At 40.2% G+C, this 26,738-nt stretch overlaps 1 protein-coding gene, 1 non-coding gene and 1 pseudogene across 3 annotated transcripts in view; 2 read left to right on the top strand and 1 right to left on the bottom strand.

Annotated features, from left to right (window-relative positions):
- The first annotated feature begins 2,812 nt into the window (after positions 1-2,812).
- On the top strand, positions 2,813-2,952 carry LOC118616688. Its single transcript, XR_004956666.1, has one exon. It is a non-coding gene; the product is annotated as a small nucleolar RNA SNORA7 (small nucleolar RNA).
- Positions 2,953-3,775: 823 nt separating this feature from the next.
- Positions 3,776-26,738, top strand: part of HSPA4 (heat shock protein family A (Hsp70) member 4) — a 46,784-nt gene continuing 23,821 nt past the window's right edge. For both annotated transcript variants that reach the window (XM_036282313.1, XM_036282312.1), the window contains exons 1-7: positions 3,776-4,102; positions 12,301-12,358; positions 14,884-15,024; positions 17,118-17,240; positions 20,501-20,600; positions 21,965-22,098; positions 24,286-24,530. In XM_036282313.1, coding sequence (XP_036138206.1) covers positions 3,996-4,102; positions 12,301-12,358; positions 14,884-15,024; positions 17,118-17,240; positions 20,501-20,600; positions 21,965-22,098; positions 24,286-24,530 — 908 coding nt within the window. In that variant the 5' untranslated portion in view covers positions 3,776-3,995. The remainder of the gene's footprint in view (positions 4,103-12,300; positions 12,359-14,883; positions 15,025-17,117; positions 17,241-20,500; positions 20,601-21,964; positions 22,099-24,285; positions 24,531-26,738) is intronic.
- LOC118616659 lies at positions 20,718-20,817 on the bottom strand (annotated as a pseudogene).

Here is a 26,738-nt window from a genome sequence, read left to right as displayed (position 1 = left end):
ATAAAAAAAAGATGGTAAAGAAAGCTTTGTAATTTGTAGAAACAAGATGGCAAGTGCTACTATGGCTGGATAGCTCCCTGGAGGTAGGGTGAGGGTGGGGGAGGGAGGTATTTGGGAGTCCCTCCACACTTAGGAGCAGGACAAGCCAGAGCAAAGCTGGGCTGAACAGGTCAGAGTAAAGTTTCTGCTCTCAAAAGACCAGATCAACAGGCAGGACTTTAGGGTGGAGTTGGAATGTCAGCTGCTGGAGGTGAAAGAAGGCTGTGTCTGGGGCTGGTTGAAAAAAGGGTGGAGCTGATGGATAAGGTGGTTGTTAGGCAGGCCAGGGAAATTTTTGGTGATCAAGGGTCCTAGATGAAGGGGTTAAATTTTCATGATCATATCAGCTTGTGTGGCTTGAAGAAATCTGGGTGAAGTTCATCCAGCATTTTAAGATTATGAAAAGGAAAAGGGCTGGGATTGATTATGATGCTATAGGTCACATGTATCACTGTAATCAGCCTTAATAAGGGCAAAACATGTGGCTTTGGAGAAGGACCTCAGAATGAGATCATAGTGGTACTATGTAAACAGACAGTTTGATAGTGTGAGGAAGGATCCTAGGATTTCAGCCAATTTGGAGTTAGAAGTGAACTGCAATGGTAGTTTTTTTTTTTTTTTTTTGATGGCTTAGGTGTATTTTATTGGTTTTCATTCAGAATCCTTCTACAAAAGAGCAAAGTTAAAACGCAAGTCCCTAGTAAGAGATGGTAGTTTTTATATCAGAAGAGCATGTGATTAGAAAAATGCTGGAGGGGAAAAAGCAGGAGTCTAAATTGTGTTCTACTAATCCTTAACTAGTATTTCCTGTATTTATACTTGTATTTATGATTAAGCAACGTGAAAGAAGTTTTCTACAGGACTTTTTAGGGCCTTTAAATTGGTAATATTAACCTATTAATATTTCATGGCACATTGTCCTGGGGAATACAGTTTGGGAAAGGCACAACCAATTTCAACCATCATATAAAACAAAAACACCGAAAGGAAGCAAAGTATTCCAAAATGTCAACAATGAATGATTCTAGTTGAATTATTTCTTTTATTTCCCACACTTACTTTAATGAGCCTCTATAAGTAATACAAATTTAAAGAAAGCAGAATTTTAAAAGCTGTGTGACCTTGAACAGGTTCCTCAACTTCATCAGGTCTCAGTTTTCTCTTCTATAAAATAATTCCTACCTCATGGGTTTGCTATGAAGATTAAATGAATTATGATATCCAAGTCACGCAGCACAATGTCTGGCACATACTGTAGGAGCTAAAGACAAGCTACGATATGGTAATCATCAGTGAGTGATTAGAGTTTTAGAGTGTAAGATAGGCATGCTGGTTTAACTAAGGGCACTGGTCCACTGACTATGACATTAGGGAGACCAGAGCCACCATTATCTGAACTTTTAGCTTCCTCCTGAAGCAAAGAATTGCAGAAGCTGCCCCAGAGTGTAGGATAATGTTTTCTTTTTTTTTAAACATCTTTTTTTTATTAAAAAATTTTTTTCTTTATTGATTTTTAGAGAGAGAGGAAGGTAGAGGGAGAGAGAACATCGATTGGCTGCCTCCTGCATGCCCCCCACTGGGGAGTGGTCCTATAACCTGGGCATGTGCCCTGACCCGGAATCAAACTGGCGACCTCTTGGTGCATGGGTTAACACTCAACCACTGAGCCTTACAGGCCAGCTAGGACAGTTTTCTACAGGACATTTGGCAGGGATGATAATAAATTCCCAACTGAGAACTTTTTGTCTTTTGGTGACCAGCCTATGAAGACTGCATTTTACAAACAAACAAACAACCTTCCTGATCGCTTGGAACTATATTTAATCATTGTACCAGAGAAAGGTATTTAACAACTTCCTTCTTCTAAAATACCCAAGATACTCTGATGAGTGAAAAGAACTTGTGCTTCATTCACAGTGCCTCCAGTATTATTTTGGCAACTTCACTGCTTCACAATTGTGATTCTTGGAAACTTGTCATTAAGATTCTTCAGAATTCTTAAATAACTTTTTCTGACTTCACTTATTTAAATATCCCAGAATAGCCTCTTGAGCTATAAGTTTGACATCCAGGAAACTATTTATAGCAGGATGAGTACTCTCTGTGACTGATGTTAATGTTTTATTTTGAGAAGGACAAATCCTTAACGAGATTGATAGGGTTGATGGTATTTTAAACTGAAAGCAGTGCCAAGATAAATAAGGCATGTAGATATGGAATTGGACAGAAATATGGGTGTGCTTTTTGCCAGTTTAGCTAAAGGCTGGGAGGCCTCCTACAAGAAGGAAGGCAGTCTGTAAGCCAGACATAGTGATCTTTTAGATGTATTAGACACTTTTGCCCAGGACCTGGCCTCTTGTTTGTTCAGTGCTTAATAATGCAGAGTAGACTAATGGAGACAGACTGTCATAATTAAGGCCAATATTGTCCTTGGTGTTACTGATATTGACATTGGTAGGAGAAAAATAGGAGATAGAGGAAGGGAGATCAAGGTCAAGCTAACTTGAGAAAATACTTTGTGTCTATTGTTAAATAGAATCACAAAATAAATATTTAGAACAAGAACTTACCACAAATTACAGGTGATTCGGAGATTGATTTCCCTTCTTCTGAATGGTATTAAGCAATTTGACAGACATGCTTATTACACAGAATTGCTTCCTGATCGCAAGCTGGCTTCCTCTTCCCACCTGGAACACTACCTCTCAGCAACTCGCTGCTCTCCCAGATGCCATGTAATTGAGAGGCCCTTAAATTGAGATTCATTAGTTTCAACCTCCCAGCATCACGTCCGGAGAGTGGCTAATATTCTGCCAGCTTCGGGGACGGGAGGGAAAGCAAGCCGGGTAGAGAGACCCATTCCATTCCCCTCTTGCTTAGTAACTGGTGACTGGAAGACACTCTGCAACGATGTTAAAAAAAATTTCATTAACTTCCTGTAATCCTACCACTTTACTGACTGGTCTGAACGGACCGAGGTAGTTTACCATCTACATCCCTTGGACCCAGCTCAGGTCAGGTGCTTGGAATATATTAGGGGTGAAAAGGATTCAGTCCTGTGGGCTCCTTAGTCTGACCTAAGGACAGGAGTGGTGTAGGGAACGGTGCAACAAGGCTGAAAGAAAACAAAACAAAGTAACACACAGGGCGCTGGGATTGAGTGTTCCCTTTGCGGGAGAGGGCGCTGCCTTTGACTTTGACATAGCTCGATATAAGGACCTATTTGGGGCCGTGTTCTGACAGCCTTCTCCGCTCGGGCCAACCTACCCCGAGGGTAGTAGGAGAGCCCTTTGGACTTTGAAGATTAGCTCGCACTCCATTTTGGGGGCTCAACACAAGGGTGCGGGGGCAGGAGGTCCCACCACCGGAAGTCTCTTTTGATAAAGAAAACGGCGGAAGTAGGCCAAAGGCACTACTATTTGCATCCAGCCGGCTTTCCTTCCTTTTGGCAGGGGAGGTGCTCCGCTGTTTTTTTGCTTCAGTGGAAAGCAGCTGCTGTAGATTCTGTGCGACGTTGAATTGGCTAGCTCCGCCTCCCAATCATTTTTCCACCTTTCCAGGTTCTCGAGCCTGGACCTGACGTAGGGTTGTACGTAACTGGGGGCGGGACCTCAAAAGGAAAAGCGTCTGAGCCGAGATCTCGCGAGAATATTCCTTTCCTTCGCAGTTCTCGCTCTGCAGCTGCACTCTCGCCGCAACGAGATCTTTCGAGATCTTCTCCGCCCCCGCTACCCGGCGCCCTCTCTGTGGCCGCTGAGCCGGAGCCGGCCTGAGCAGCACGCTCCGCAGGGGCCCCATTTCCGAGGACCTAGGCGCTCGCGTGGGCAACCTTACGCCCCCAAGTAGCACCGGTCACCCGGTCTACGCGGCCTGCTCTCCGCGCGCCAGCCCCGCCGGAGTCCGTGTCCTGTCTCGCCGGCCGGACTCGGGCTCGAGCCCGAACTGTAACCGGCGCCATGTCGGTGGTGGGCATAGACCTGGGCTTCCAGAGCTGCTACGTTGCTGTGGCACGCGCCGGTGGCATCGAGACCATAGCTAATGAGTACAGTGACCGCTGCACTCCGTAAGTGTGGGCCTGGCCGGCCGCGTGCGCTGGGGGGTGGGGAGGTAGGTATTGCTCAGGTCTGCGACGCTCGCGGCTGGGGAACACGGGCCGGGGCGTCAACTCCGTTCTGAACCGAAGGCCCAGTGGATAGTGGACCCCCACCAGAGGCCAGGGCACTAGTGGCCGCGACCCGCCGTGTGGGTCTGCACCGGGGGCGAGGCCTTTTCCCTGTGTCCCGCCTGCTGAGCGAAGGCGGTGAGTGGGTACTCAGACTAGCGGAGGGCACGGGTAGGAGCTGATGGGAAGGCAGGCCTGGGCTGTAGGATGGACCAGGATCCTCCTTCAGCGGGCAAAGACCAGGCCCAGGGCATATTGACGTTTCTCTGAGTCTGACACAGAATTCGTAGCTTTGCATACAGTAGGCACTTAATAAAAGTTGAATGGTTTCTGGCGTCTGCTGGCGGCAAGACGGTGGAGCGGCCAGGACTCCCACGTGAGTGGGGGCGGGGCGGCGCCCGGAAGCGGGGGAGCAGGAGAACCTGAGGCTCAAGCTCCAGATGGACCAGAGATCTTGAGCTTGGGGTGGTACGGACAGATACCAAGAAAGTATTTGGTAAAATTGATGCCTTTTGATACCTTTACATTCACTTTGTTTTTTCACATCGTTTTAGTGTATTGGACTATGTTGGGTCATTTTCTGTTACTCTGTACCCATCCACTTCCACAGTAATACATTCCAACCAGGGTGTTGGCCACCATTGTTAATAAATGACTCAGGGGCTTACTTTGACAACTAGAACATATAGTAAGTTATGGGACCAGTATAGACACAGTTAGAAAAAAATCATGACTCACCATCCAGGTCTTCCTTTTGTTAGAGTAAGAGTCTACTTTTTTTTTTTTTAAATCCTCACCCAAGGACATTTTTCCATATTTTATTCAGATAGAGCAGGAGGGAGAGAGAGGAAGAGAGAGAGAGAAACATCAATGTGAAAGGGACACATTGAGTGGCCGCCACCGGCATGACCCAACCAGGGCTGGGGACAAACTGCAACCAAGGTACACGCTCTTAGCGGGAACTGAACCCGGCTCCCTGTGGACCGCAGGCCAACGCTCTAACCGCTGAGCAAAACCGTCCAGGGCAGTCTACTTTTTGAGTACATAGAGAAATCTTTCAGTCCATTCCCTTCCTCATGGACAAAATCTTTTAAGCTTCATACTATTTGCTAGGTTTTCAGTGTTGCCCTTCACAGGTATCTGTTCAAAGATATGGTTTTCACCCTAACGGTTTTGTCATGCTTTTTTTTCAATCCTCACCCGAGAATATGTTTTATTGATTTTTAGAGAGTGAAAAACAGGTGTAAGAGAAACATTGGTGGGTTGCCTCCCTATGCACCCATACTGGGGATTGAACCCCTGAACCTAGTATGTACCCTGACTGGGAATTGACTCCACAACTTTTTGATATACAGGACGATGTTCCAACCAACCTGGCCACTAGGCCAGGGCTGATGCTCTAATTTTTATAGGCAAACAGCAGTTTTACCATAAGTTCCATTATTTGAGTTCTTTCAGGAAAAAAAGAACTTGTTTCCAGATAGAAATTAAATTTGTCTCAAAGACTAAGTGGTGTGTGACCAGATACACTATGTAATTGTGATAAAGGCCCAAATGGGTAAGTACAGGATACGAAGACACAGGGATCTAATTTAAATTGTATGTAGGATGGAGATGGAAGGTGCTCTTTAAAAAGTGCCGTTTAGCCCTGGCTGGTTTGGCTCAGCAGTTAGAGCGTCGGCCTGCGGTCCAGAGAGACCCGGGTTCGGTTCCTGCTAAGGGCAGGTACCTCGGTTGCAGTTTGTCCCCGGCCCTGGTTGGTCGTGTGGGTGGCAGCCACTCGATGTGTCCCGTCGATGTGGGTAGGAATTTACCATGGAAGTTCTTGCTCTGAGGAAGAGCTGTGCCAGGCAGAAGGAACAGCATTGAGGAAGACCTGCTGCAAGAAGAGCTTGGCACATTTGGCAGATTGAGAGGATTATAGTTACTCTTGAGCCACTTGAGAGAATGATGTGAGATGAATCTAGAGAGGAGTTAGACCTGGCAGACTAGATTATGGCAAAGCTTTGTAAATCATGTTATGGGTTTTTATTTAAGTGCAGTGTGAGGTGACCTAACTTAAATTCAAAAAATGTGATTAACTTTTTTTGTGGAACAAGTATTTATTTGGGAAGGGCAAGCGAAGAAGCAGGGTGATAACTTAGGAGACCGTTGTAGGATTTAGTCCACATGGGAGTTGATGTTGCTCTTCACTAGTGTGGAGGCATGGGAGATGTGTGGGCAGCTTTGAGATAAACTTTGTGGAGTTCTAAATTAGGAGAGTCCATATTTATGGGTTTTAAAACAAATTTTTTTCCTTATTTTTAGAGAGAGGAAGGGAAAAGGCAAGATAGAGACATCGATGGGAGAGAACATCGACTGGCTGCCTCCTGCATGGTCCCCACTGGGAGTCTGGCTCACAGCCTGGGCATGTGCTGTGACTGGGAATCGAACCAGTGACCTCTTGGTGCATGGGTTGACTCTCAACCACTGAGCCACACCGGCCAGGCATGTTGATGGTTTTTTCCTGTTTGCTTGAAAAAGACGGGAAGGCCCCCCCCGCCCAAAAAGACTTAATTGGATTATCACACTAGGAAGGGTACAGCCATAAAGCCTTTTGCAATAAAAATGTTACCGGGGACTGTCAAATAATAGAGTAGTTAATTGAGCTATACTTCTTCCAAAATAAACAATTTATAGGGTAGAAATGAGTTACAAAATTTTTTTTTAAATCCTTACCCGAGGATATTTTTCCATCTATCTTCAGATAGACTGGGAGGGAGGGAGGGAGAGAGAGAAACAAACATAGACTTGAGAGGGATGTATCGACTGGTTGCCTCCCACACTACCCGGGCCAGGGCTGGGGGCGAGCCACAACTGAGGTACATGCCCTTGACTGGAATCGAACCTGCAACTCATTGGTCCGTGGCTCATTGGTCTGTGGGCTGACGCTCTAACTGCTGAGCCAAACAGGTCAGAGCATGGAATTTTTTTTTCAGTTTACATTTAATTTTTGTATTAGTTTCAGGTGTACAGCACAGTGTTCAGTCATACACTTCACAAAGTGTCCCCTCTGATAGTTCCAGTACCCACCTGGCACTATTCATGGTTACTACAATATTATTATATTCGCTATGCTGTACTTTACATCATCCTCACTGAAGAAATTTTTGCATTCATCTTCAGATAGAGCAGGAGGGAGAGAGGAAGGAAGAGAGAGAGAAACATGGATGTGAAAGAGACACATCAACGGGTTGCCACCCACACAACCCCAACTGGGGCCAGGGACAAACTGCAACCGAGGCACGTGCCCCTAGCGGGAACCGAACCTGGAACACTCTGGTCCGTGGGCCAATGGTCTAACTGCTGGGCCAAACCGGCCAGGGCTGTTTGGGTTTTTTAATCCTCACCTGAGGATATTTTTCTGTTTCTCTTCAGACAGAGTGGGAGGGAGAGAAAGGGAGAGAGAAACATTGATGGTGAGAGGGACATGTTGACTGATTGCCTCCTGAATGACCCCGACCAGGGGTGGGGACGAACTGCAGTTTAGGTACATGCCCTTGGCTGGAATCGAACCCAGGATTCATTGGTATGCTGGCCGACGCTTAAACTGCCTAGCCAAACCGGCTGGTGCCAAACTGTTCTTTTTTAGTTGAAGTAGTAATTTTTATTTCTCAGGGGTAAATGATTTTAAAGATGGCTGACTGGATTTTAGTGGACAGTTTGAGAAGGTGAAGCAGAATTTTCATAGCAAACTAGTAGGTATATTTTTGTATGAAACTCAGACCAGGACTTCACTGGAGCTATAATAATACCTAACATTTTATTACTTATTATATGCTAGTCTGATATAAGCCCTTTAAAAGTGGATCAACAAAATTTAATCTGTAGCAACCATATGAGGTACTATGATTTCCCCATTTTAGAGATGAGGAATTTAATTTTAGAGAGGTTAAGCAATAGAGAGGTAACAGCTAGAAAGGCAGAGAAAGGATTTGGACAGACCCCGACTGATTCTAGAGCTTTGGCTCTTTTTATTCCATATGTGTTCAAATCAAGTTGATGGCAAAGTGGAAAAGCTAAGGATTTCTTTTTTTACTTCTCTTTTTTTCTAGGGATTTCTTTCTTTGGTGCAGTTGTTGGCTTATTAAAGAACATTTTTAGAATGTAAGAATTATGTAGTGATACTATATTGATGATTTCTATGATATGATAAGAAAAGTGTGAGCTTTTCTTTATACTTTACAAGAGTGGTATTTTTTATACTTTGTTTGAAGTGTTGCTGTATGTGTGGTGAAGATTGATGTTCCATTAGTGACATTTGATTACTTTGTAAGAAGTTGGGAACTGTTTGTAGTGTGTGCGTGCGCATAAACCAAAAAAAGAATGAATAATTTGAACTGATAAAGTTTTATTTATCTTTTCAAGATGTATGATGTATGAAACATTTCCTATTACTGTTAAAAAGGCAGCTGTAGATTTTAAAAGTATGTGAAAATGTTAATTGACTCCAAGAAAAATAGTACTTAAAGCAGTTCTGTACCTACCATAGAACATTCTGTGATGTTGGAAATATTCTATAACTTCATTGCCCAAAGTCCAAGAAGTTTTAAGAAGTAGGAATGATTAATTTTTAACTTGAGGGGGTTGGGAAGACTTGATAGACAAAGTGGGTGGTATTTCTGGAGAATGTGATTTAGAAGGGACCAGAGCATTTCAGGTGGCAAAATGGCACGAGGAAAGCAGGAAAATTGGAAGACTGTAACTTTTGTGGGTCACTATGTGCATGAGGTGTACAGCTGGAAGGTGGGGATGTGGTTGGGATAGTGAGAGACCTACGGAATCTGGACTTTATTTGGTAATTGGTTTTCTTGGGAAAGTAATGAGAAGCTCTTGCATCTAGAGTTATCTAGGAAGAATAGGAAATTAACCCTTCAACAGGGCATATAGGAAAGTTGGGAACATTACTTTTTTAATTCTTGGAGCTAGTAATTGTTTTGAGATGGAGGTTTGAAAAAAACCCTGCAGGAAACAATGGAAGATAATTAACATTGCCTTTTAGTTATGTTGGGATTGAGGTATTGGTGGCAGACACCTTAGAAATGATCAGATCTTCTACTTTTTAGTAAGATGTAGTTTTACCAATCAATAGGTTTAGGAGTAGTGGAGAGAGTGAATGGAGTGGGTAAGATTGCCTTGGGCAATTTCTTAAAGGGCAGTATAGGCTGTGATAGGAGACATTTAAGTGGTACTCAGAAAAGATTTAAAAATTTTAGTGATTGGTATATTGGCAGGAAGGCTGAGCTTAACATTTGTGCTCTATTTTTATTTTTTTTTTAATTTAAAAAATTTATTTAAAAAATCTTTTTCTTTTATTGATTTTAGAGAGAGGAAGGGAGAGGGAAAGAGAGAGTTAGAAACATCGATGAGAGAGAAAATTGATTGGCCTCCTCCTGCATGCCCCCCCTGGGGATATGGCTCACAACCTGGGTGTGCCCTGACTAGGAATCAAACTGGCAACCTCTTGGTGCATGAGTCGACTCTCAACCACTGAGCCACACCAGCCGGGTTATTTTTATTTTTTATATTTTTTTAGAAAGAGAAATATTGGTTGGCTGCCTCCTGTATGCTCCCTACTGGGACTCAAGCCTGCAACTGGGGCATGTGCTGTGACCGGGAATTGAACCAGCGACCTCGTGGTGCATGGATTGACGCTCAACCACTGAGCCACACCGGCCAGGCATGTTGCTGGTTTTTACTGCAGGCTTGAAAAAAATGGGAACCCCCCCACATTTAATTGGATTATCTAGGACCTCTCAGTTCATGGGATGATGCTCAATCCACTGTGCCACATCGAGGGGCATACTTTTTTTTGTTAATTCTCACTCGAGGCTATGTACATATATTTTATTGACTTAGAGTGAAAGGAAGGGAGAGAGGGAAGAAGGGAAGAGAGAGGTGAGTAAGACACATCGATTGATTGCCTCTCTTTGTGCCTGGACTGGGGCTAGGGATCAAACCTTTGGTGCTTGGGCCGATGTTCTAACCACTGAACAACACCTGTGCTTCTTGTTTGTTTGTTTGTTTGTTTGTTTGTTTGATAGGTGCCCCTAGTAGGAACCGAACCAGGGACTCTGGTTCACAGGCCGACGCTCCAACCGCTGAGCCAAACCGGCCAGGGCAACACCTGTGCTTCTTGAGGGGCTTTGCCCAGCATGTTCTAGGCCCACAGGGTTTAGGGTACAGAGGAAATCTGATGAGATTCCAAGCGAAACCACTTTTATACAGGGCACAGCTGCCTGCAACTGCCCTGGGAGATTGGCTCACAGGGGGTCTTAATCCATTGGTTGGAAAGGGCCACAGAGACAGAGAGAGGCCCAACATTCTGCCAGTGTGCATACTGCTAGTAAATTTAAGTACAATTCTACTCAATTAATAAGTCATCTAAATAATCACATCTGGACCAAGGCATTATGGCTCCAGAGCCCTGTTTCTTTCTTTTTTTTTTTTTTTTTTTTTTTTCATTTTTTGTTCAGGTAGAGTGGGAGGGAGAGAGAGGAACAGGGAGAGAGAGAGAGAAACATCGATGTGAAAGAAACACATCGAGTGGCTGCCACCTGCACAACCGACCAGGGCCGGGGACAAACCAACCGAGGTACGCGCCCTTAGCGGGAACCGAACCCGGGTCTCTCAGGACCGCAGGCCGACGCTCTAACCGCTGAGCCGAACCAGCCAGGGCTGTTTCTTTCTTTAATTAAAAAAAAATCTATATATATTTTGATTTTAGAGAGGAAGGGAGAGGGAGAGAGAGATGGAAACATTGATCAGCTGCCTCTTCCATGTCCCCTACTGGGGATCCAGCCCTTAGCCCAGGTCTGGGAATGGAACTGGTGACCTCTTGGTGTGTGGGATGACGCTTAACCACGGGACAGTGCTTAACCAACTGAGCCACACCAGCCGAGCTAGAGTCCTATTTGGCACTCTGCTAATTTGAAAGAACTAGGGTTCCAGGGAGGATAGAGAAGGTCAAAGCTAGAATGTAAAGTATGGAGAAATGCTCTGACTCCATTGCTTTCCAATTACATGACCCTGGATAAATTTACTTAATACCTTTTTGGTCTCAGTTTCCTATAAAATGGGGATAGGCTGCTTTGTGAGGATTAAATGACATATTACACCTAAGTAATTTATGCAGTCATTATAATAATTAAAACAGAAGAAAGAGAACTTTATTAGCTTGAGAGGAAAATGGACTCTCCAAAGAGCTTTGTCTTTTGGGATTTTTCATTTAGATGGTGTAGTTGAATTTGATCTTATAGTTTGAGAGAAAGCAGCTACTGGAAAGGGAGGTAACAGATATATGAGAGTAAAGGGAATACAGGGCAAGATTCCAGAGGGATTAATTAGAATAAAAAACAGGGTGATGCATAGGGGTCACGATAGCAAAAGCATCAACTCCAATATAACTGACTTTAAGCTTAAGCACATATTTTAAAGGAGTTGTACCTTTGAGCTGGTTTCAGTTTTACTTTCTAAAATAAGCAGCAAATAGATCAAACCAGCAGGCAGTATATGAATTGGTGATTTGGTAGAATGTTCAGAAGTGGGAATAAAGTTCCTTGTCAGAAATTGAGTCCTTCGAAGCTAGTTCTAGAAAAATTACTTTTTATTTATGTACAGTAGGATAAAAGTTATTTTCAGGTTTTATAGACTGTTCTCTTGGTGCAGTTATACATCGTTTTAAAAAACAAAAAACATTTAATTGGTGAATCGATATGAGAGTACATTATTTTATGTTGAGATTTTGAACACAAGACATGAAGAATTAGAGGGTAGTGGAGAATGGCTAGTTCAGCTTTCTGAAGTACTTTAGACAGGTAGTCATCAGATAAAACCTAAACATCGATATGAATAGGACTCATTATTTTAAGAGGCAGCCCATTCTGTGGATAGTTTTACTGAATATGTACTATAAAGGTTAAAATCATAGACGTACTGTGTGCTGTTAAAATATATGGCTTTTTAGCAAAGACAAATAATTGCCTAGTATGGTTGTGGATGTAACTGTAGTTTTACAATATTTGAATGTAATATGCCAAAATGTTTGTTTTGTCTTCTAGGGCTTGCATTTCTTTTGGTCCTAAGAATCGATCAATTGGAGCTGCAGCTAAAAGCCAGGTAGGTAGAGTTGGTTTTTTCCTAAAACGACTTATTTTTTCGGTTTGTCCCTCCTGTTCAGCAACTCGAGTGCCCATTATGTGTCTAGCACTGGTAGGCACTAGGCATACAACTGAGACAGACTTTTCTTTTTTTGATTTTTATTTTAATCCTCACCCGAGGATATTTTTTCATTGATCTTCAGATAGAGTGGAAGGAAGGGAGAGAGGATAGGGAGGGAGGGAGGGAGGGAGAGAGAGAGAGAAACATTGATGCCAGAGAGACACATTGACTGGTTATCTCCCGTACAACCCTGACCAGGGCTGGGGACCAAACCGCCACCAAGGCATGTGCCCTTGACTGGAATCGAACCTGCAACTCTTTTGTCCGAGGGCCGATGCTCTAACTGCTGAGCCAAACCTGCCAGGGCAAGACAGACTTGATTCCTATTCGAATATGCTTCAGTGAATAGCATGAACAGTATAATCTGTTTAATGCAAACTACTAGGGTCTATTTTGCCCAGAACTTGTTTAAGCAAGGCTTGCTCATTCCTTGATGTTTTATATACTTCTTAAAGTCGTCTCATTGGGAGACTTTCTTAATATTGAGGGTCAGTGTTGTCTCTAGAATTGATATTGTTAATCAAGGTTCTCAGAAAGGAAAGCATACTTGTGGAAGCACATTAACTTACTATTAGTTTACTTTGTAAATCAGGAACTTGACGTATTTGCTGGTTTCTGAGTAACCAGAGCAGCAGAATCCCAAGAGTTCTGTTATCCTAAGTGTCTGAGGTTGCTGTGAAATTAAGGAGTTGCATGCTTGACTTTTGTATGGTTTAGTCTGGAGTAAAATATAGAGTGACATAATAAAGAATAAAATCTGCCCTGGTTGGTTTTGCTCAGTGGTTAGAGCATCGGCCCGCGGATTGGAGAGTCTCTGGGTTTGGTTCCCGCTAAGGGCACGTACCTTGGTTGTAGTTTGTTCCCAGCCCCGGTTAGGGTCGTGTGGGTGGCAGCTAGTCGATGTGTGTCTCTCACATCGATGTTTTTCTCTCTCTTCCTCCCTCTCTCCCTCCTGCTCTATCTGAAGATAAAAGAAAGATAAAAGAAAAAAAATTGTCCTCGGGTGAGGATAAAAAATAAAAGAACGAAATCTTACCATTACAACATGGATGGACCTAGAGGGAAATAAGTCAGACAGAAAAAGACAAATACCATATGAGTTCACATATATGTGGAATCTAAAGAACAAAATAAATGAACAAACAGAAAAATAAAATAGAATGAATACCTGTCTCTCTTTCTGGACCCGGAGGGCCTAAAATTCATAAGCCTAAGAAAATGGTGCTTGGCCAGTTCATTATTAATTAAACTGGGTGTTTTATAATCTTATTTTCAAAAAGCTCAAGATATTTTAGGAGGCAGTCGGTAGCAAGTACACAGCTATTTTGAAATGTCTTTTATTCTAAAATGACAGTGAATTCTTCCTGTTTTTTAAATTTGCTTTCATTACTGAGTATAGTTATTGTACTAAACTGGCTGCCTAGTTCTAGGTTGACATAGTTATTGTGATACTGAATTTCTACTTGGCAGCTTGCTGAAGCAAGACCTGATTTGGGAGGCCTCATTGTTTTACAAAAAGACTTCTGTGTGGGACTTTGGACATACCTGACGCAGAGGAGCTTTGTGTAACTCCTGCATTGGGAAGAGGAGTCTGTAAATCTTAAGCACAAGTTCATTCTTGAATTTTTCGAATGTCTTTGTCAGTATTTTTTTCATGAATTATAATAGGTTATTCTAGAGAAATTGAAAAATACAGATATGCTACTATGGGGAATTTGGAAGTTACCATACTACCATTATCTGGAAATCACTGTTAGTATCTTAATGTATAATCTTTTGTATTCTTTCTAAGCATATAGTGCCCCCCCCCAAAAGTGAGGCCATACTATATAGATACTTGTCTTCCAACCTCCTAAAATAATCTGGCCCTCTGTATAGAAATACCATAATTTATTTACTCATACACATTCAGGCTATTTCCAGTCTTCTGGTATTATAAATAATACGCTGTCATCTTTTTGCATTCATCTTTGTGTGCTTAGTGTCATCTTTTTTTCCTTTATGCCAAGTTTCTTTCACTAAAATTTCTGAATTGACACATACCTCCAAACTGACTCTTGGAAAGATTGAATCACAAACTAGGGATAAATTTTAAAGGCTAAAAATCATTATATGTAAATGTTTATTGGAAGTTTAAGATGAAAAATACTTTTATAAATATAATGACTTATCTATATGGAGAAGCAGGACAAACTGGGCTGTGGTCACTGTGTTACCTGTTCAAGTCCCTTACCCTTTAATCCTCACTTCACGTGCTAGTAGGCTCATTCAGAAAGCCTTAATGCTGAAGAAAACTGAGACTCAGAAGGAAACTTTGGAGTTACATTAATGCTAATTTAATTGATGCTGTCGAATTTCTTTTTTTCCTAATTTAATTGCTATCAATCTTTTCTACTTTTTGACTCAGATATTCTTTCTTTTAGATTATTTCCAATGCAAAGAACACAATCCAAGGATTTAAAAGATTCCATGGCCGAGCATTCTCTGATCCATTTGTGGAGGCAGAAAAATCTAACCTTGCATATGATATTGTGCAGTTGCCCACTGGATTAACAGGTATAAAGGTAAGGTTCTCAAGGTAATCCTTATGATTAAAATACAGCATTTTATTTTATTAGGTCAGTGTATATCAATACCATTCTGATTTCATGTTGTAATGAAAATGCTTAGGAAAAGCTTTTGCTAGTAAAGACCACCTGGCATTTTTTTCAGTAATCTGGATTTTGATTGAGTACTATAGGTGGCACTGTTACATAGCTTTGACAGCTGGGTAGTGATGGAGTTAACATTGCCTTTGCTGCTTGTCTCGTTTACTGGTGTGATTTTAGGGTGTGACTTGTGGAAGTGCAGGCAAAGAAATCAGTGCTTTTAAGTCACTAAACAAATATGTGGTTATACTCTTGACAATATGAATTAGATTAGAAAATGTTCTTTTGAGGAAAAGAGAGTTTAGTTTTGCTATATCTGGGATATCTAGAAGAGCCTCTTTGTAAAGCATGCAGTGAACTGATCATTCAAAAGAGGTGAGAGGCTGTGGGAATGGTAGGATGCACTCCAATGTGTCTCTAGCATTCAGAGATGATAAGAAGAATCCAGGAGGGTGGTTGAGCTGTCCAGGCAAGTGAGTTTAGACAAAGGAAATTTGGTGTTTGGAATATCCTAGTTGGAGAAATAAGAATCATGGGAATAGGCTCAAAATACAAGAGATGATGAGAATGAGAGTTAGGAGAAAAAGATAGTCGATTGTGCCCATTGTAACTGAGAATTCGGTTGAATTTAGAAGTGAAAAATTCTGATAACTGAAGAGTGATTCCTTAGGATATCTGTGGCAATAATATTAGAACAGTTTGAATGACCTAGTAAGAGACAAAGCTGGAGTGTGGAGGAGTGAAAAAGGAGAACTGAGGAAACTGTTCGGGGGAGTGCTTTAAGCAAAAAAAAAATAAAGGCAGATATGGGCAGATTTAGTCATAAGCATAGCAAGAGCTGAAGGAGAAAGAGACTAAGGTGGAGTTTAAGTGGATCCAAGAACAAGGATGGAATAGTTGACTAAGATTAGACAAATAGTAGGGAAGAAGAGGCTTACTGGGAGGATTATTGTCCCATCTTTATCATGCAATAAAATGAGAAACTGACAGTAAACCAGAATACATTATGGTTGGGCTGGGGAGTGAGGCGGTGAGGAGGAGGTAGCTTTCAAGCTGTGTTGGAGCAGCAGATTAAAAGAAAAGAGTGACATTTTCTGGTCTGGATTGTAGTTGGAGAATTAATGGGTATATGTGGAATGGGGCTTATCCTAGGCAACCTTTCAACATTTAAAATTTGCAACTCTTACAAAGTTGCAGACTTCATCCAGGGTAGGCTATCCTGAAGCTTTTGTTCATCATTTTTTTTTTACTATTTTTTTGTTAATCCTCATCCAAGGATATTTTTCTATTGCTTTTTAGAGTGGAAGGGTGGAGGGATGAAGGGAGGGGGAAGAGGAGAGAGAGAGAGAGAGAGACAGACAGACAGACAGACACACACACACACGCCTCCTGAATGCCCTCACTGGCTGGCGCTGGGGATCGAACCTGCAACCCAGGTATGTGCCCTTGACCAGGATTCAAACCCGTTACCCTTTTTCCACAGGCCTATGCTCTAACCACCGAGCCAAACCTTCCAGGACTCTTCATCATTCTTTAATTAACCAAATATTTATTCTATCAGATCGGTCAGTGCTGGCACTATAGCAGTGAATGAATTTGACTATAACCATGTCCTCAGGTTAGATTGAATCTTAATTGTGGAGGTGATAATAAAGTCAACACAGTAAACAAAGTAAAACGATATGTCAGATGGTATAATAGTTTTACCATCAGATTCTTTACAGAGGGGCAGTGTAGCTCTTGATGAAATAACACCGATGTGCTTATGCATGGGTAAATTGTATTGGGTTTTATTGGCTGCCACAGCATTGTTTACATAATGGTCCTCATCTTTAAGTATCATGTACATATTATAAAGCTAAAAGTTAGGTTATTTTTGTTTCCAAAACTAGCTTTCTTCATTTACCTCTTGAGATAATGCTTCATTGATGATGGTGAGACATTGCTCATTTTAGGCCCTTAGGATATGTAAAAATATAAATCTAGACCCTTTTGTTATTTTATTGTAGGTGAAATATATGGAGGAAGAACGAAATTTTACCACGGAGCAAGTAACTGCCATGCTTTTGTCCAAACTGAAGGAGACAGCAGAAAGTGTTCTCAAAAAGCCTGTTGTGGACTGTGTCGTTTCAGTGAGTTTGAGCCCTACTTCATTATTGAGGACTTGGCATGAAGAAGCATTTGCATTTTAACTGCAAATAATACTTTTTTTTTTTCCCCCTTAGGTTTGATGATTATTTTAAGAATTTATCAAACTAGTCTTTATTTTCTTTTCTGGCCCCTAGTTATTACTCAGGCCTCCTCTGTTTTGCCTATTTAAAAGCTTATCTCAAAGCCCATCTCTTCCTAGATTTCTTCTAGCACCGAGCATAGTGTCTGGTAGCTACTCATTTGTTCAAGTAGTTGAATACTCTCAATGAGAAATGCTCTCATATTTTCCATTTCTATTTCTGTATCTGTGCTGTTGCTGTATCTAGCAATAAAGGCAAGGCAGCAATAGACTTTTTCTTGTCTTTGCCATATTCCTATCTAGATGGAAGCCTGGCTATTAGTAGCTTTGTGCTTGTAGTATGATGGAGTCCTTAGCAACTGTTGAAATTTGTGCGGCTGTATTGGCTTTGTCATTGAATCTACTCATTTCGTGGTTATTTGATATTTATCTCCGTGGCCTCTTTTGTTGGTGCATTGATTGGCAAAGCAACGACTGTTAGGTGGCAGTCTCAGTCCATTAAAAGGGGACTCTTGGAAGCTTGTGTCTGGTTTCTTTCAGACACTGCCCATGTACTTTTTCCCTTTGTTGATTTTGCTTTGTATCTTTTCACTGTAATATATCTTAGCCGTAAGCACAGTTATACACTGAGTCCCGTTAATTCTCTTAGCAAATCACTGAAACTCAGTGTAGTCTTGAGGACTCCCGACACATGACTTAATACATTGCCTTTAAACTTGTTCAAAAAGCTGAAAACACCACTCAGGCATTCCATAATTTTACATAAATTTTACTTCTACACTGAGCATAATTCAGGATCAGTGTTAAAGGCACTAGATGGGGAAATGAGGACAAATCTGACAGACCAATGGAGAGTTCAGGAAAGGCAGAAAGTATTTAAGAAAATACAGTGTCTGTATTGAATCTTTAAGAGAAGTAGCATTTTTATTCTTTGTATCCCCAGAATGTGACACAAGAGCTGTAATCCAGTTATTCCAACAAATGTCAGTTCTGCTTTACCAGATAGCCAAGAACTAAGGAGTCCACCAGACAACAGACTGTGGGGTGAAAAACCTGTGACTCTTTGGTTCGAGGGCTAACGCTCCATCCACTGAGCCACACCGGCCTGGGCAACCTGTGTTTTTCTTTTAACAAATTTTGAACAATTTATCTTGTATTTTCTACATAGCAGTAAAGAAATGCTTCAGTCCTTTAGTGACTGACTGAGACTCCAGTTTATGCAGTATTTATTTAACCAGTCTCTTTTTGTTGGACATTCAGTTTTGTGTGTGTGTGTGTATGTGTGTGAAAAATGCTGCTATGAGTAAATTTAAATATTGTTTTTGCTCTTATAAGTTTGTAGGATTTATTAGGCTAAATTTCTAGAATTGTAGGATTTACAGGCTAAATTCCTAGAAGTGCAATTGTTGGGACAAAAGAGTGTCTACAGTAGTTCCCCCCTTATTTGCTGTTTTGCTTGTCATGGTTTCAGTTACATGCAGTGAACATCAGTCCAATATATTAAATGGAAAATTCCAGAAATAAACCGTTCATAAGCTATAAACTGCATGCTGTTCTGAGTCCTGCTTTGCCTGTTCTGTCCTGCTTGGATTGTGAATCATCCCTTTGTTCAGTATATCTATGATGTATGTATAGTACTGTAAAATATTTTTAGACGGAGACCACATTCACTTAACTTTTATTACAGTGTTTTGTGTAATTATTGTATCTTATTATTAGGTGGTGGTAATCTCTTTAGTGTGACTAATTTATAAACTTTACCACGGAAATGTATGTGTCAGAAAAAACATAGTATATATAGGTTTCGGTATGGTCCTCAGTTTTAGGCATCCACTGGGGGTCTTGGAACATACCTCTTCATGGATAAGGGGGACTACTGTATCTGTAATTTTAACAGCTATTGTTTAATTGTCCTTCAAAGAATTTGCACTAATTAGCACTTCCACCCGCAGTGTATGAGAGGACTTATTTGACTGCAGCCTCACCAGCTTATTGGTGTCTTACCTAATTCTGATAGGTAAATAATGGTATCAAAGTGTATGTGATTTTAATATTTTACTCTTTAGGTGAAGATGAACATTTTAAAATTTAAGAGCCTTTTTGTTTTTTGAAATGTTCCTGTTCTTTGCTCATTTTATTTTGAATTTATGACTTTCATTTTTATCTGTAGTTCTTCATTTATTAGATTAGTTCTTTGCACTTTTATGATGTGAGTTGCAAATAATTTCCCTATGTAGTCATTAGAATTTTTTTATGAGTCAGAAAAATTTTTTTCTTCTGGGTGTTGTGTTCTATTTAGAAAGTCCTTTCCTACTCTGATGGTAAAATTTCTCCCATTCTGGTACTTTTTTTTAAACAGTTGAGTCTTTGATTTTTTTTACCTAAATTTTTGTGTAAGTTATACAGTAGGGATGCCACTTTATTGTTCTCAAGATGGCTGGTTGTTCATTTGTCTCAGTACTACTTATTGAATATTCTAAATTTTCCTTACTGGTTGAAATACTTCTTTGGTTGAAATTCTGGGCCACTTGTCACTACTTGAGCCAGATAAGCACAGAGGAGGTTGAATTGTGTGTGTTTATTCCAATATTGCTGGCAGTATAGGAGAACAATGGGTCACCTAGTAAAATCTGCTCTGCCCACCCTTACTTGCCAGCTGCTTTTAAAGCGTAGAGAAACAATGACTATGTGAAAAAAGGCAGTTAGGCAAATAAGAAAACAAAATGGATAAAATTGTTACAGGTAAGAGGGGAGGAATGTGGGCTGGGGGCTGCAGGGGCTGGTCACCAGTGAGTCATAGTCATGGTCTGGTGTTCTGATAAACAGGTTGTTAATCTTTCCATGATGTCAGGTAGTCCCCCTTGTCCTCAGATTAGGAGAATGGACAGCATTCCTGAGGTAAGCTCCTGAGTGCACACCTCCTGGCCAGGTCAGAGTGGGCTTTTCTTTAATCAGAATAAAGCAGTCACAATCAACATTGTGAAGGATGATTTGTAACTATGGCTTACACCACTATGATTATTTCTTTTATTCTATTATTCTCTCCTACACCTTTCATGATTGTCTGCAGAATAAATGGCTGTAGGTGTTTGGATTTTACTGTTTTGGGCAGGTGCATCTTAAATGAGGAATCTCCATAATACAGTTCAAACTTTGTTGTAGGTTCCTTGTTTCTATACTGATGCAGAAAGACGGTCAGTGATGGATGCAACACAGATTGCAGGTCTCAATTGCCTGCGATTAATGAATGAAACCACAGCAGGTAAGAGAGACTATTTAAAAAAATATATTTATTGTAGACAGTATTAAAGATGTTCCCATTTTTCCCCCTTACTGCCCTCTGCCCGGCTCCTCCAGGCCTTTATCACACTATTGTCTATGGGCTAATGTATATGGTGAACATGAAAGGTTGGAGTTCTCACTCATTTCGTTCAGCATTTCCAAGGAATGTACATGAGGGAGTGAGTCATCATTGGCCAAGAGAGACTATTAACTAAAAGTTTTTACTTGCCTCTTAATCTTGAATGTTGTGAACTCTTTAAATCCTAGGGTTTCTTGTTCTTTTAAATTCTCATCTGAGGATATTTTTCTATTTATCTTCAGATAGAGTGGGAGGGAGTGGGAGAGAGAAACATTGATGTGAGACACATTGACTGGTTGCCTCCTGCATGACCCTGACCAGGGATGAACCACAAAACCCGAGGTATGTGCTCTTGACAAGAATCGAACCTGCGACTCTTAGTTCTGTGGGCTGATGCTCCAACTGCTGAGCCAAACCGGTCAGGGCAGGTTTCTTGTTCTTTATTTTGCTTGCAGTGCTTACCACCTATTGTCATAGTATTTTTGGTCACTCTGTCACACACGAAGAATTAATCTGACCAGTACTTTTTCTGTGCCTTTGTAGCACTTTGATATTTAGTCACATGGTTGCTTGGAAAGGAATACATTTATTGTGTAATTGGATCAGTACTTTGATTGAAAGACTGGCCTTTTCTGGGACTTGTGGGCTGGTAGAGTCAGAGGAATGGGTGTAAAGCAACATACCAGGTACAGGATGTTTGGGTATGTTGGTTTGGGATGGCACAAGGGTAGAAGAAATCATGGAAAATATATTTGGGAAAGTGGGGGAAGTGATTTGGAGACATTAAGGAACCCTAAGTGAGTGTCAGCATTTAACTCTTTGAAGTTAATGTTTTTATGAATAAATCATGCAAAACTTGTAAAGAATTTGATTCTGCCATGGCCAGTTTGGCTCAGCGGTTAGAGTGTTGACCTGCGGTCCAGAGAGACCTAGGTTCTGTTCCCACTGAGGGCGCGTACCTCGGTTGTAGGTTGTCCCTGACCCTGGTTGGGTTGTGCGGGTAGCAGCTACTCGATGTGTCCCTTTCATGTCGATGTTTCTCTCTCTCTCTCTTCCTCTCTGTTCATCCCACTCTATCTGAACAAAAAATGGAAAAATGTCCTTAGGTGAGGATAGAAAAAAAAAAAAAAAAAATTAATTCTTTCTAGAACTTAGCATATGATGCAGCTCCACTATATACAAGTCTGTTTTTTTCTACTTAAATAAAATTTAAGTTCACTCTTAGATGATAATATTATGTTGAATTTAATTTTTTTCTTATGCAGTTGCTCTTGCATATGGAATCTATAAGCAAGATCTGCCTGCCTTAGAAGAGAAACCGAGAAATGTAGTTTTCATAGACATGGGGCATTCTTCTTATCAAGTTTCTGTATGTGCGTTTAATAGAGGAAAACTTAAAGTAAGTATATTTTTTCTAGAAGACATATTATAAATGTGTGGTAATTAGGAACTTGTGAGAAACCATTTAAATAAATGGTTAAAGGATTTTATTTCACTAATGGAAACTTGCTGTGAGCCATCTGAACTAGAAACTAAGCATATAGGGGTAGGGTGGCATTTGTCAGCCCAAAGTAATTTATTAAGACTTGACATGGACCTTGGCCGGGTAGCTCAGTTGTTTAGAGCATTGTCCAGATACACCAAAGTTACGAGCTCTATCTCTGGTCAGGGCACATACAAAAATCAACAAGTGAATGCATAAATAAGTGGAACAACAAACTGTTAGTCCTCCCTCCCCCATCAATTAAAAAAAAGACCTGGCCTGGTGTGAGGAAAAAGGTCTTAAGATTGCTGAGCCTTATTTTTCTTATCTATAATGTGGGGAAAATAATACTTACATGCAGTCTTGTTATGAGAATTCTTTAGCATGTAGTCTCAGTCCCTTGATGTTTTTTACACTGAGGATTGAGGAGATTATGATAAAGGTATTATTCTCTCACTCTTAAGGTGTTGATCCTTTTGGGAAGAGGGTGGAGGGGCTAGAACTTGATTGCTCAAAGAAACTGGACTGGGAGTGTTATTCTAGGTTTCTGGGAAGTTTAGACCTGTGGAGAAAGCAATGTTGTATGCAAAGACGTCTAGCAGTGTTAAAGACAGGGAGGGGTAAGAGGGTAATCACAATTGAATTCGCTGGTATATATGTTAGCTCCACAGAGGGACATAAAATCTTGAGCGTGGTGATTTTTATCTAGAATTTGCTTAAAAACCAATGAATGTTTGAGTGTTTATTTCAATTATTTGGGTTGTGTATCAATATTCTTGGTGCAAAGATCTAAATTGACACTTTTCCCCCTCAATTTGGGAATTTTTGGTGGGTGGGGGGACTGTCTATCCCAAATAAGTAGTTAGGGCTTTTTTTTTTTTTTGGTAGAGTCCGGTTTCTCTGAAAACTCAACTTGGTTTTGTTTTATATTCTGGTTTATATTGTTTCTAGTTATTTTTTTAAATAAAATGAAAGCAAATCTTTGGGATGGTTAGGTTATTAGAAGTTTGTGATTTTAACAGATGTAAACACTGGATCAAGTGTAATTCTCAGTGCTTAAACGACTCGGATTGCTAATAGATTGTTTCTAAAATACTGTACTTGAACCTTTTAAAGCAGATGCTACTGGTCATTATTTAGCCTTTGCTTTAGGTCAAAGTGATGTGTATTAGTGGTTATCTGCTAACCACTAATAATTAGTGGTGGTCCTTCACTGTCAGCCGTTACTTGTCAGTTTTCCAATTGTAAAAATACGCATTATAAAAACATCATTTCCAAACTTGGCAAACATTTATGTGTGATGAAAAAATATTAAAAATCTTAATACTTTTAACAGTTTGGTGTGTTTTATTCTAGTCTTTTAAGAAAACAAAATTGGAATCGCACAGTATTTCAGTTCTGTCTTGTTTTTCTTCAGTTAACAGATTTAGAAAATTTCCTCATGACGTTTAACATTCTTCAAATAGATTGTTTTTATTGGTTTTATTCCTTCATCTTATATTAACTGAATCGGACTAGATCTAGTTGCTTCTAATCTGCTATAGATTTAGAAAATGGATAACCCAAGCTAGTAACACTTTTATGTTAAAAAGAAACAAATTGGTGGGAGTTAAGGTTTTTGCATCTTTCCTGATAGTAAACTGTATAGAGCTAGGCCTTTGGTATTATTCACAGTTTTGTGAGAGCAATAACACTAGAACTGTGTACATGACATGTTAGTATATTTGGCCTAGTTATGAAATTGTTATTTGGAATCAGATTGGTGTTGAGAGGGCATGGGCTTTGGAATTGATGAGATTGGGTTTTGAATTCCATGTCTGCCACTTAACTAGCTTTGTGACCTGAAGATTATTTGATCTGTCTAGGTTTGTATCGTCATCTGTAAATTGGGGGTTACAGTGTCCCTTTCACAGTGGTTGTAACAATGATTAAATGACACACACACATTGTCTGGTTTCAACCTTAACGTCTCCCCCACTCCATATTACAATTTACCCATTAAATATAGATCATGATAAAATTTTAAGTTGCTTTATTTTTTAATTAATTTATTTTAAAATTAATTTTTAATAAAAATTTTAAATTGCTTTATTTTTTCCTAAGGTTCTGGCCACTGCATTTGACACAACACTGGGAGGCAGAAAATTTGATGAGGTGTTAGTAAATCACTTCTGTGAAGAATTTGGAAAGAAATACAAATTAGACATAAAGTCCAAAATTCGTGCATTATTACGACTGTCTCAAGAGTGTGAGAAACTCAAGAAATTGATGAGTGCAAATGCTTCAGACCTCCCTTTGAGCATCGAATGTTTTATGAATGATGTTGATGTATCTGGAACTATGAATAGGTAACCATATTAATATTTTGACCTTAAACTGAACTGTGATTTTTCTTTACTTTTATTAGCCTTAATTAGCTAATTGTTGAAGTCATCATGGTTGTTACATTATAACTTCAGTTCTATAGGTAACAATTAGAGGCCATTCAGGATTCTACTTTTTATGTGAAGGTTGGGTTGGTTATTCTAGTAATGTGGACTAATGTTTTTGTTCTGATTAATTGAATATTGCAGAAAGTTGGTAGTTCTTTACATGTGTTTGAATTATACAGGATTACCAGTTTTCATAAAATCAGGGCAAAGTGTTTTAATGCAGAATTATGTTTAATTTGGTTTAATCATTGATTCAGAAATTGGTGTTTTAGGGTAGTTCAGGATCACTTGAAGACAACAGCTCTTTTTGTACAGTGCTACAAGAATTCTGGGTAATTGATAATTCAGGACTTTCCTTAGAAATGTTCATGTTACTGTTTGAATGTTTCTGTTGTCTGGTTGGGTTGCTTGGGTAGTGAGAATGTGATGTTCTTTAGGATGCAAACTATATTGGTAGAGTTCAGGCAAGACTGATGGCTTGTTTTGGGGGAAGGGTAGCCTTAAAAAAATTGAGGTGGCATTTAGCCTGGCCTCTGTGGTTCAGTGGATTAAGCATTATCCCATGGACTGACAGGTCTTGGTTTGATTCCCGGTCAGGGCACATGCCTTGGTTGTGGGCTCCATCCATCCCCAGTAAGGGGTGTGCAGGAGGCAGCCAATCAATGATTCTCTCTCACATTGATGTTTCTATCTCTCCTTCCTGTCTCTCTAAAATATCAATAAAAATATATTTAGAAAAAATTGAGGTGGAATTTAAATTGCTCCTAATTTACTAGAATTAGAGTATTGTGCCTAGTAACCAAATTTGTAGTCACCTTCCCCACTGCTTGAAAGTGATGGTTTTCATTTTTATTAAGCACCAGTTTTTTATGTGTTAAGAATTGGGAATGGGGGCTGGAGTGTAGGGGCGTACCAGTATACATTTCAGAAATTGTTAGTGGAATGAGAGCCAGCCAAATAGATATTTGTTATACTTTTAAAGGCTGAAAAAGTTAATTAGTTTGTGTGCTACTTAAAAAAAAAGTGTACCGTATCTTTAGTGCCATGACATATAGCTGCTATATTCTCTATTCTGTTTTGTAGTCTTCATTTAGTCTTTAATGCTCACTAGCTGTCTTCTTTTTAAACTAATGAAACCAGATGATTTATTTCTGACATTATAGCATTTCTTTTTTTTTGGTACGTGCCCCTAGTGGGAACTGAACTTGGGACTCTCTGGTTCACAGGCCGACGCTCCAACTGCTGAGCCAAACCTGCCAGGGCCATTATAGCATTTCTTCTAATTAACTTAAAGAAAAATTGAGGTAAAATGCTTATACCATTTTAAAGTGAACAACTCAGTGTCATGCCATGACCACTTTTGCTTAGTGACAAAACATTTTTATCACTCCAAAAGAAAACTTTATACCCATTAAACAATTACTTCCCATTTCTCTTACCTCTGCTCCATGGCAACCACCAATGTGCTTTTATCTCTATGGATTTACCTATTCTGGATATTTCATATAAATGGAATCATACATTCCAAGGGTTGGCAAAAGTAGGTTTATAGTTTATATGGAAAATAATACAATAACTGATAAATAATAATACAGGGACAAACTGTTTTATGTACTCACAAGTGTAAACTTACTTTTGCCAACCCTTCTATGTGTAGGCTTCTTTTTTGTCTAGCCTCTTTCATGTAACTGTTTTGTAGGTTCATCTACACTGTAGCATGTATTAGTACTTCGTAGCTTTTTATGGCAAATAATATTCCACTTATCTATTGATCAGTTTATGGACATTGGTGATATTTTTACCTTTTAGCTGTTGTGAATAATGCTTCTATGAACATCCATGAACAAGTATTTGAGTATTTTGTTTTCAGTTCTTTGGGGTATATACCTAGGAGTGGAATTCTGGGTCATTTGGTAATTTTTTTTTTATCCTCACCCGAGGACACTTTTCCATATTTTGTTCAGATAGAGTGGGAGGGGGAGAGAGAGAGAGAGAGAGAGAGAGAGAAACATCAACGTGAAAGGGACACATCAAATGGTTGCCACCCACACGACCCAACCAGGGCCGGGGACTGCAACTGAGGTATGTGCCCCCAATGGGAACCAAACCCGGGTCTCTCTGGAC

The sequence above is a fragment of the Molossus molossus genome, unplaced genomic scaffold, assembly GCF_014108415.1.
Source record: "Molossus molossus isolate mMolMol1 unplaced genomic scaffold, mMolMol1.p scaffold_m16_p_4, whole genome shotgun sequence".
In the NCBI taxonomy this organism is placed as follows: domain Eukaryota; kingdom Metazoa; phylum Chordata; class Mammalia; order Chiroptera; family Molossidae; genus Molossus; species Molossus molossus.
Note: the sequence above shows the minus strand (reverse complement) of the source record. Positions and strands in the feature narration are given on the sequence as shown.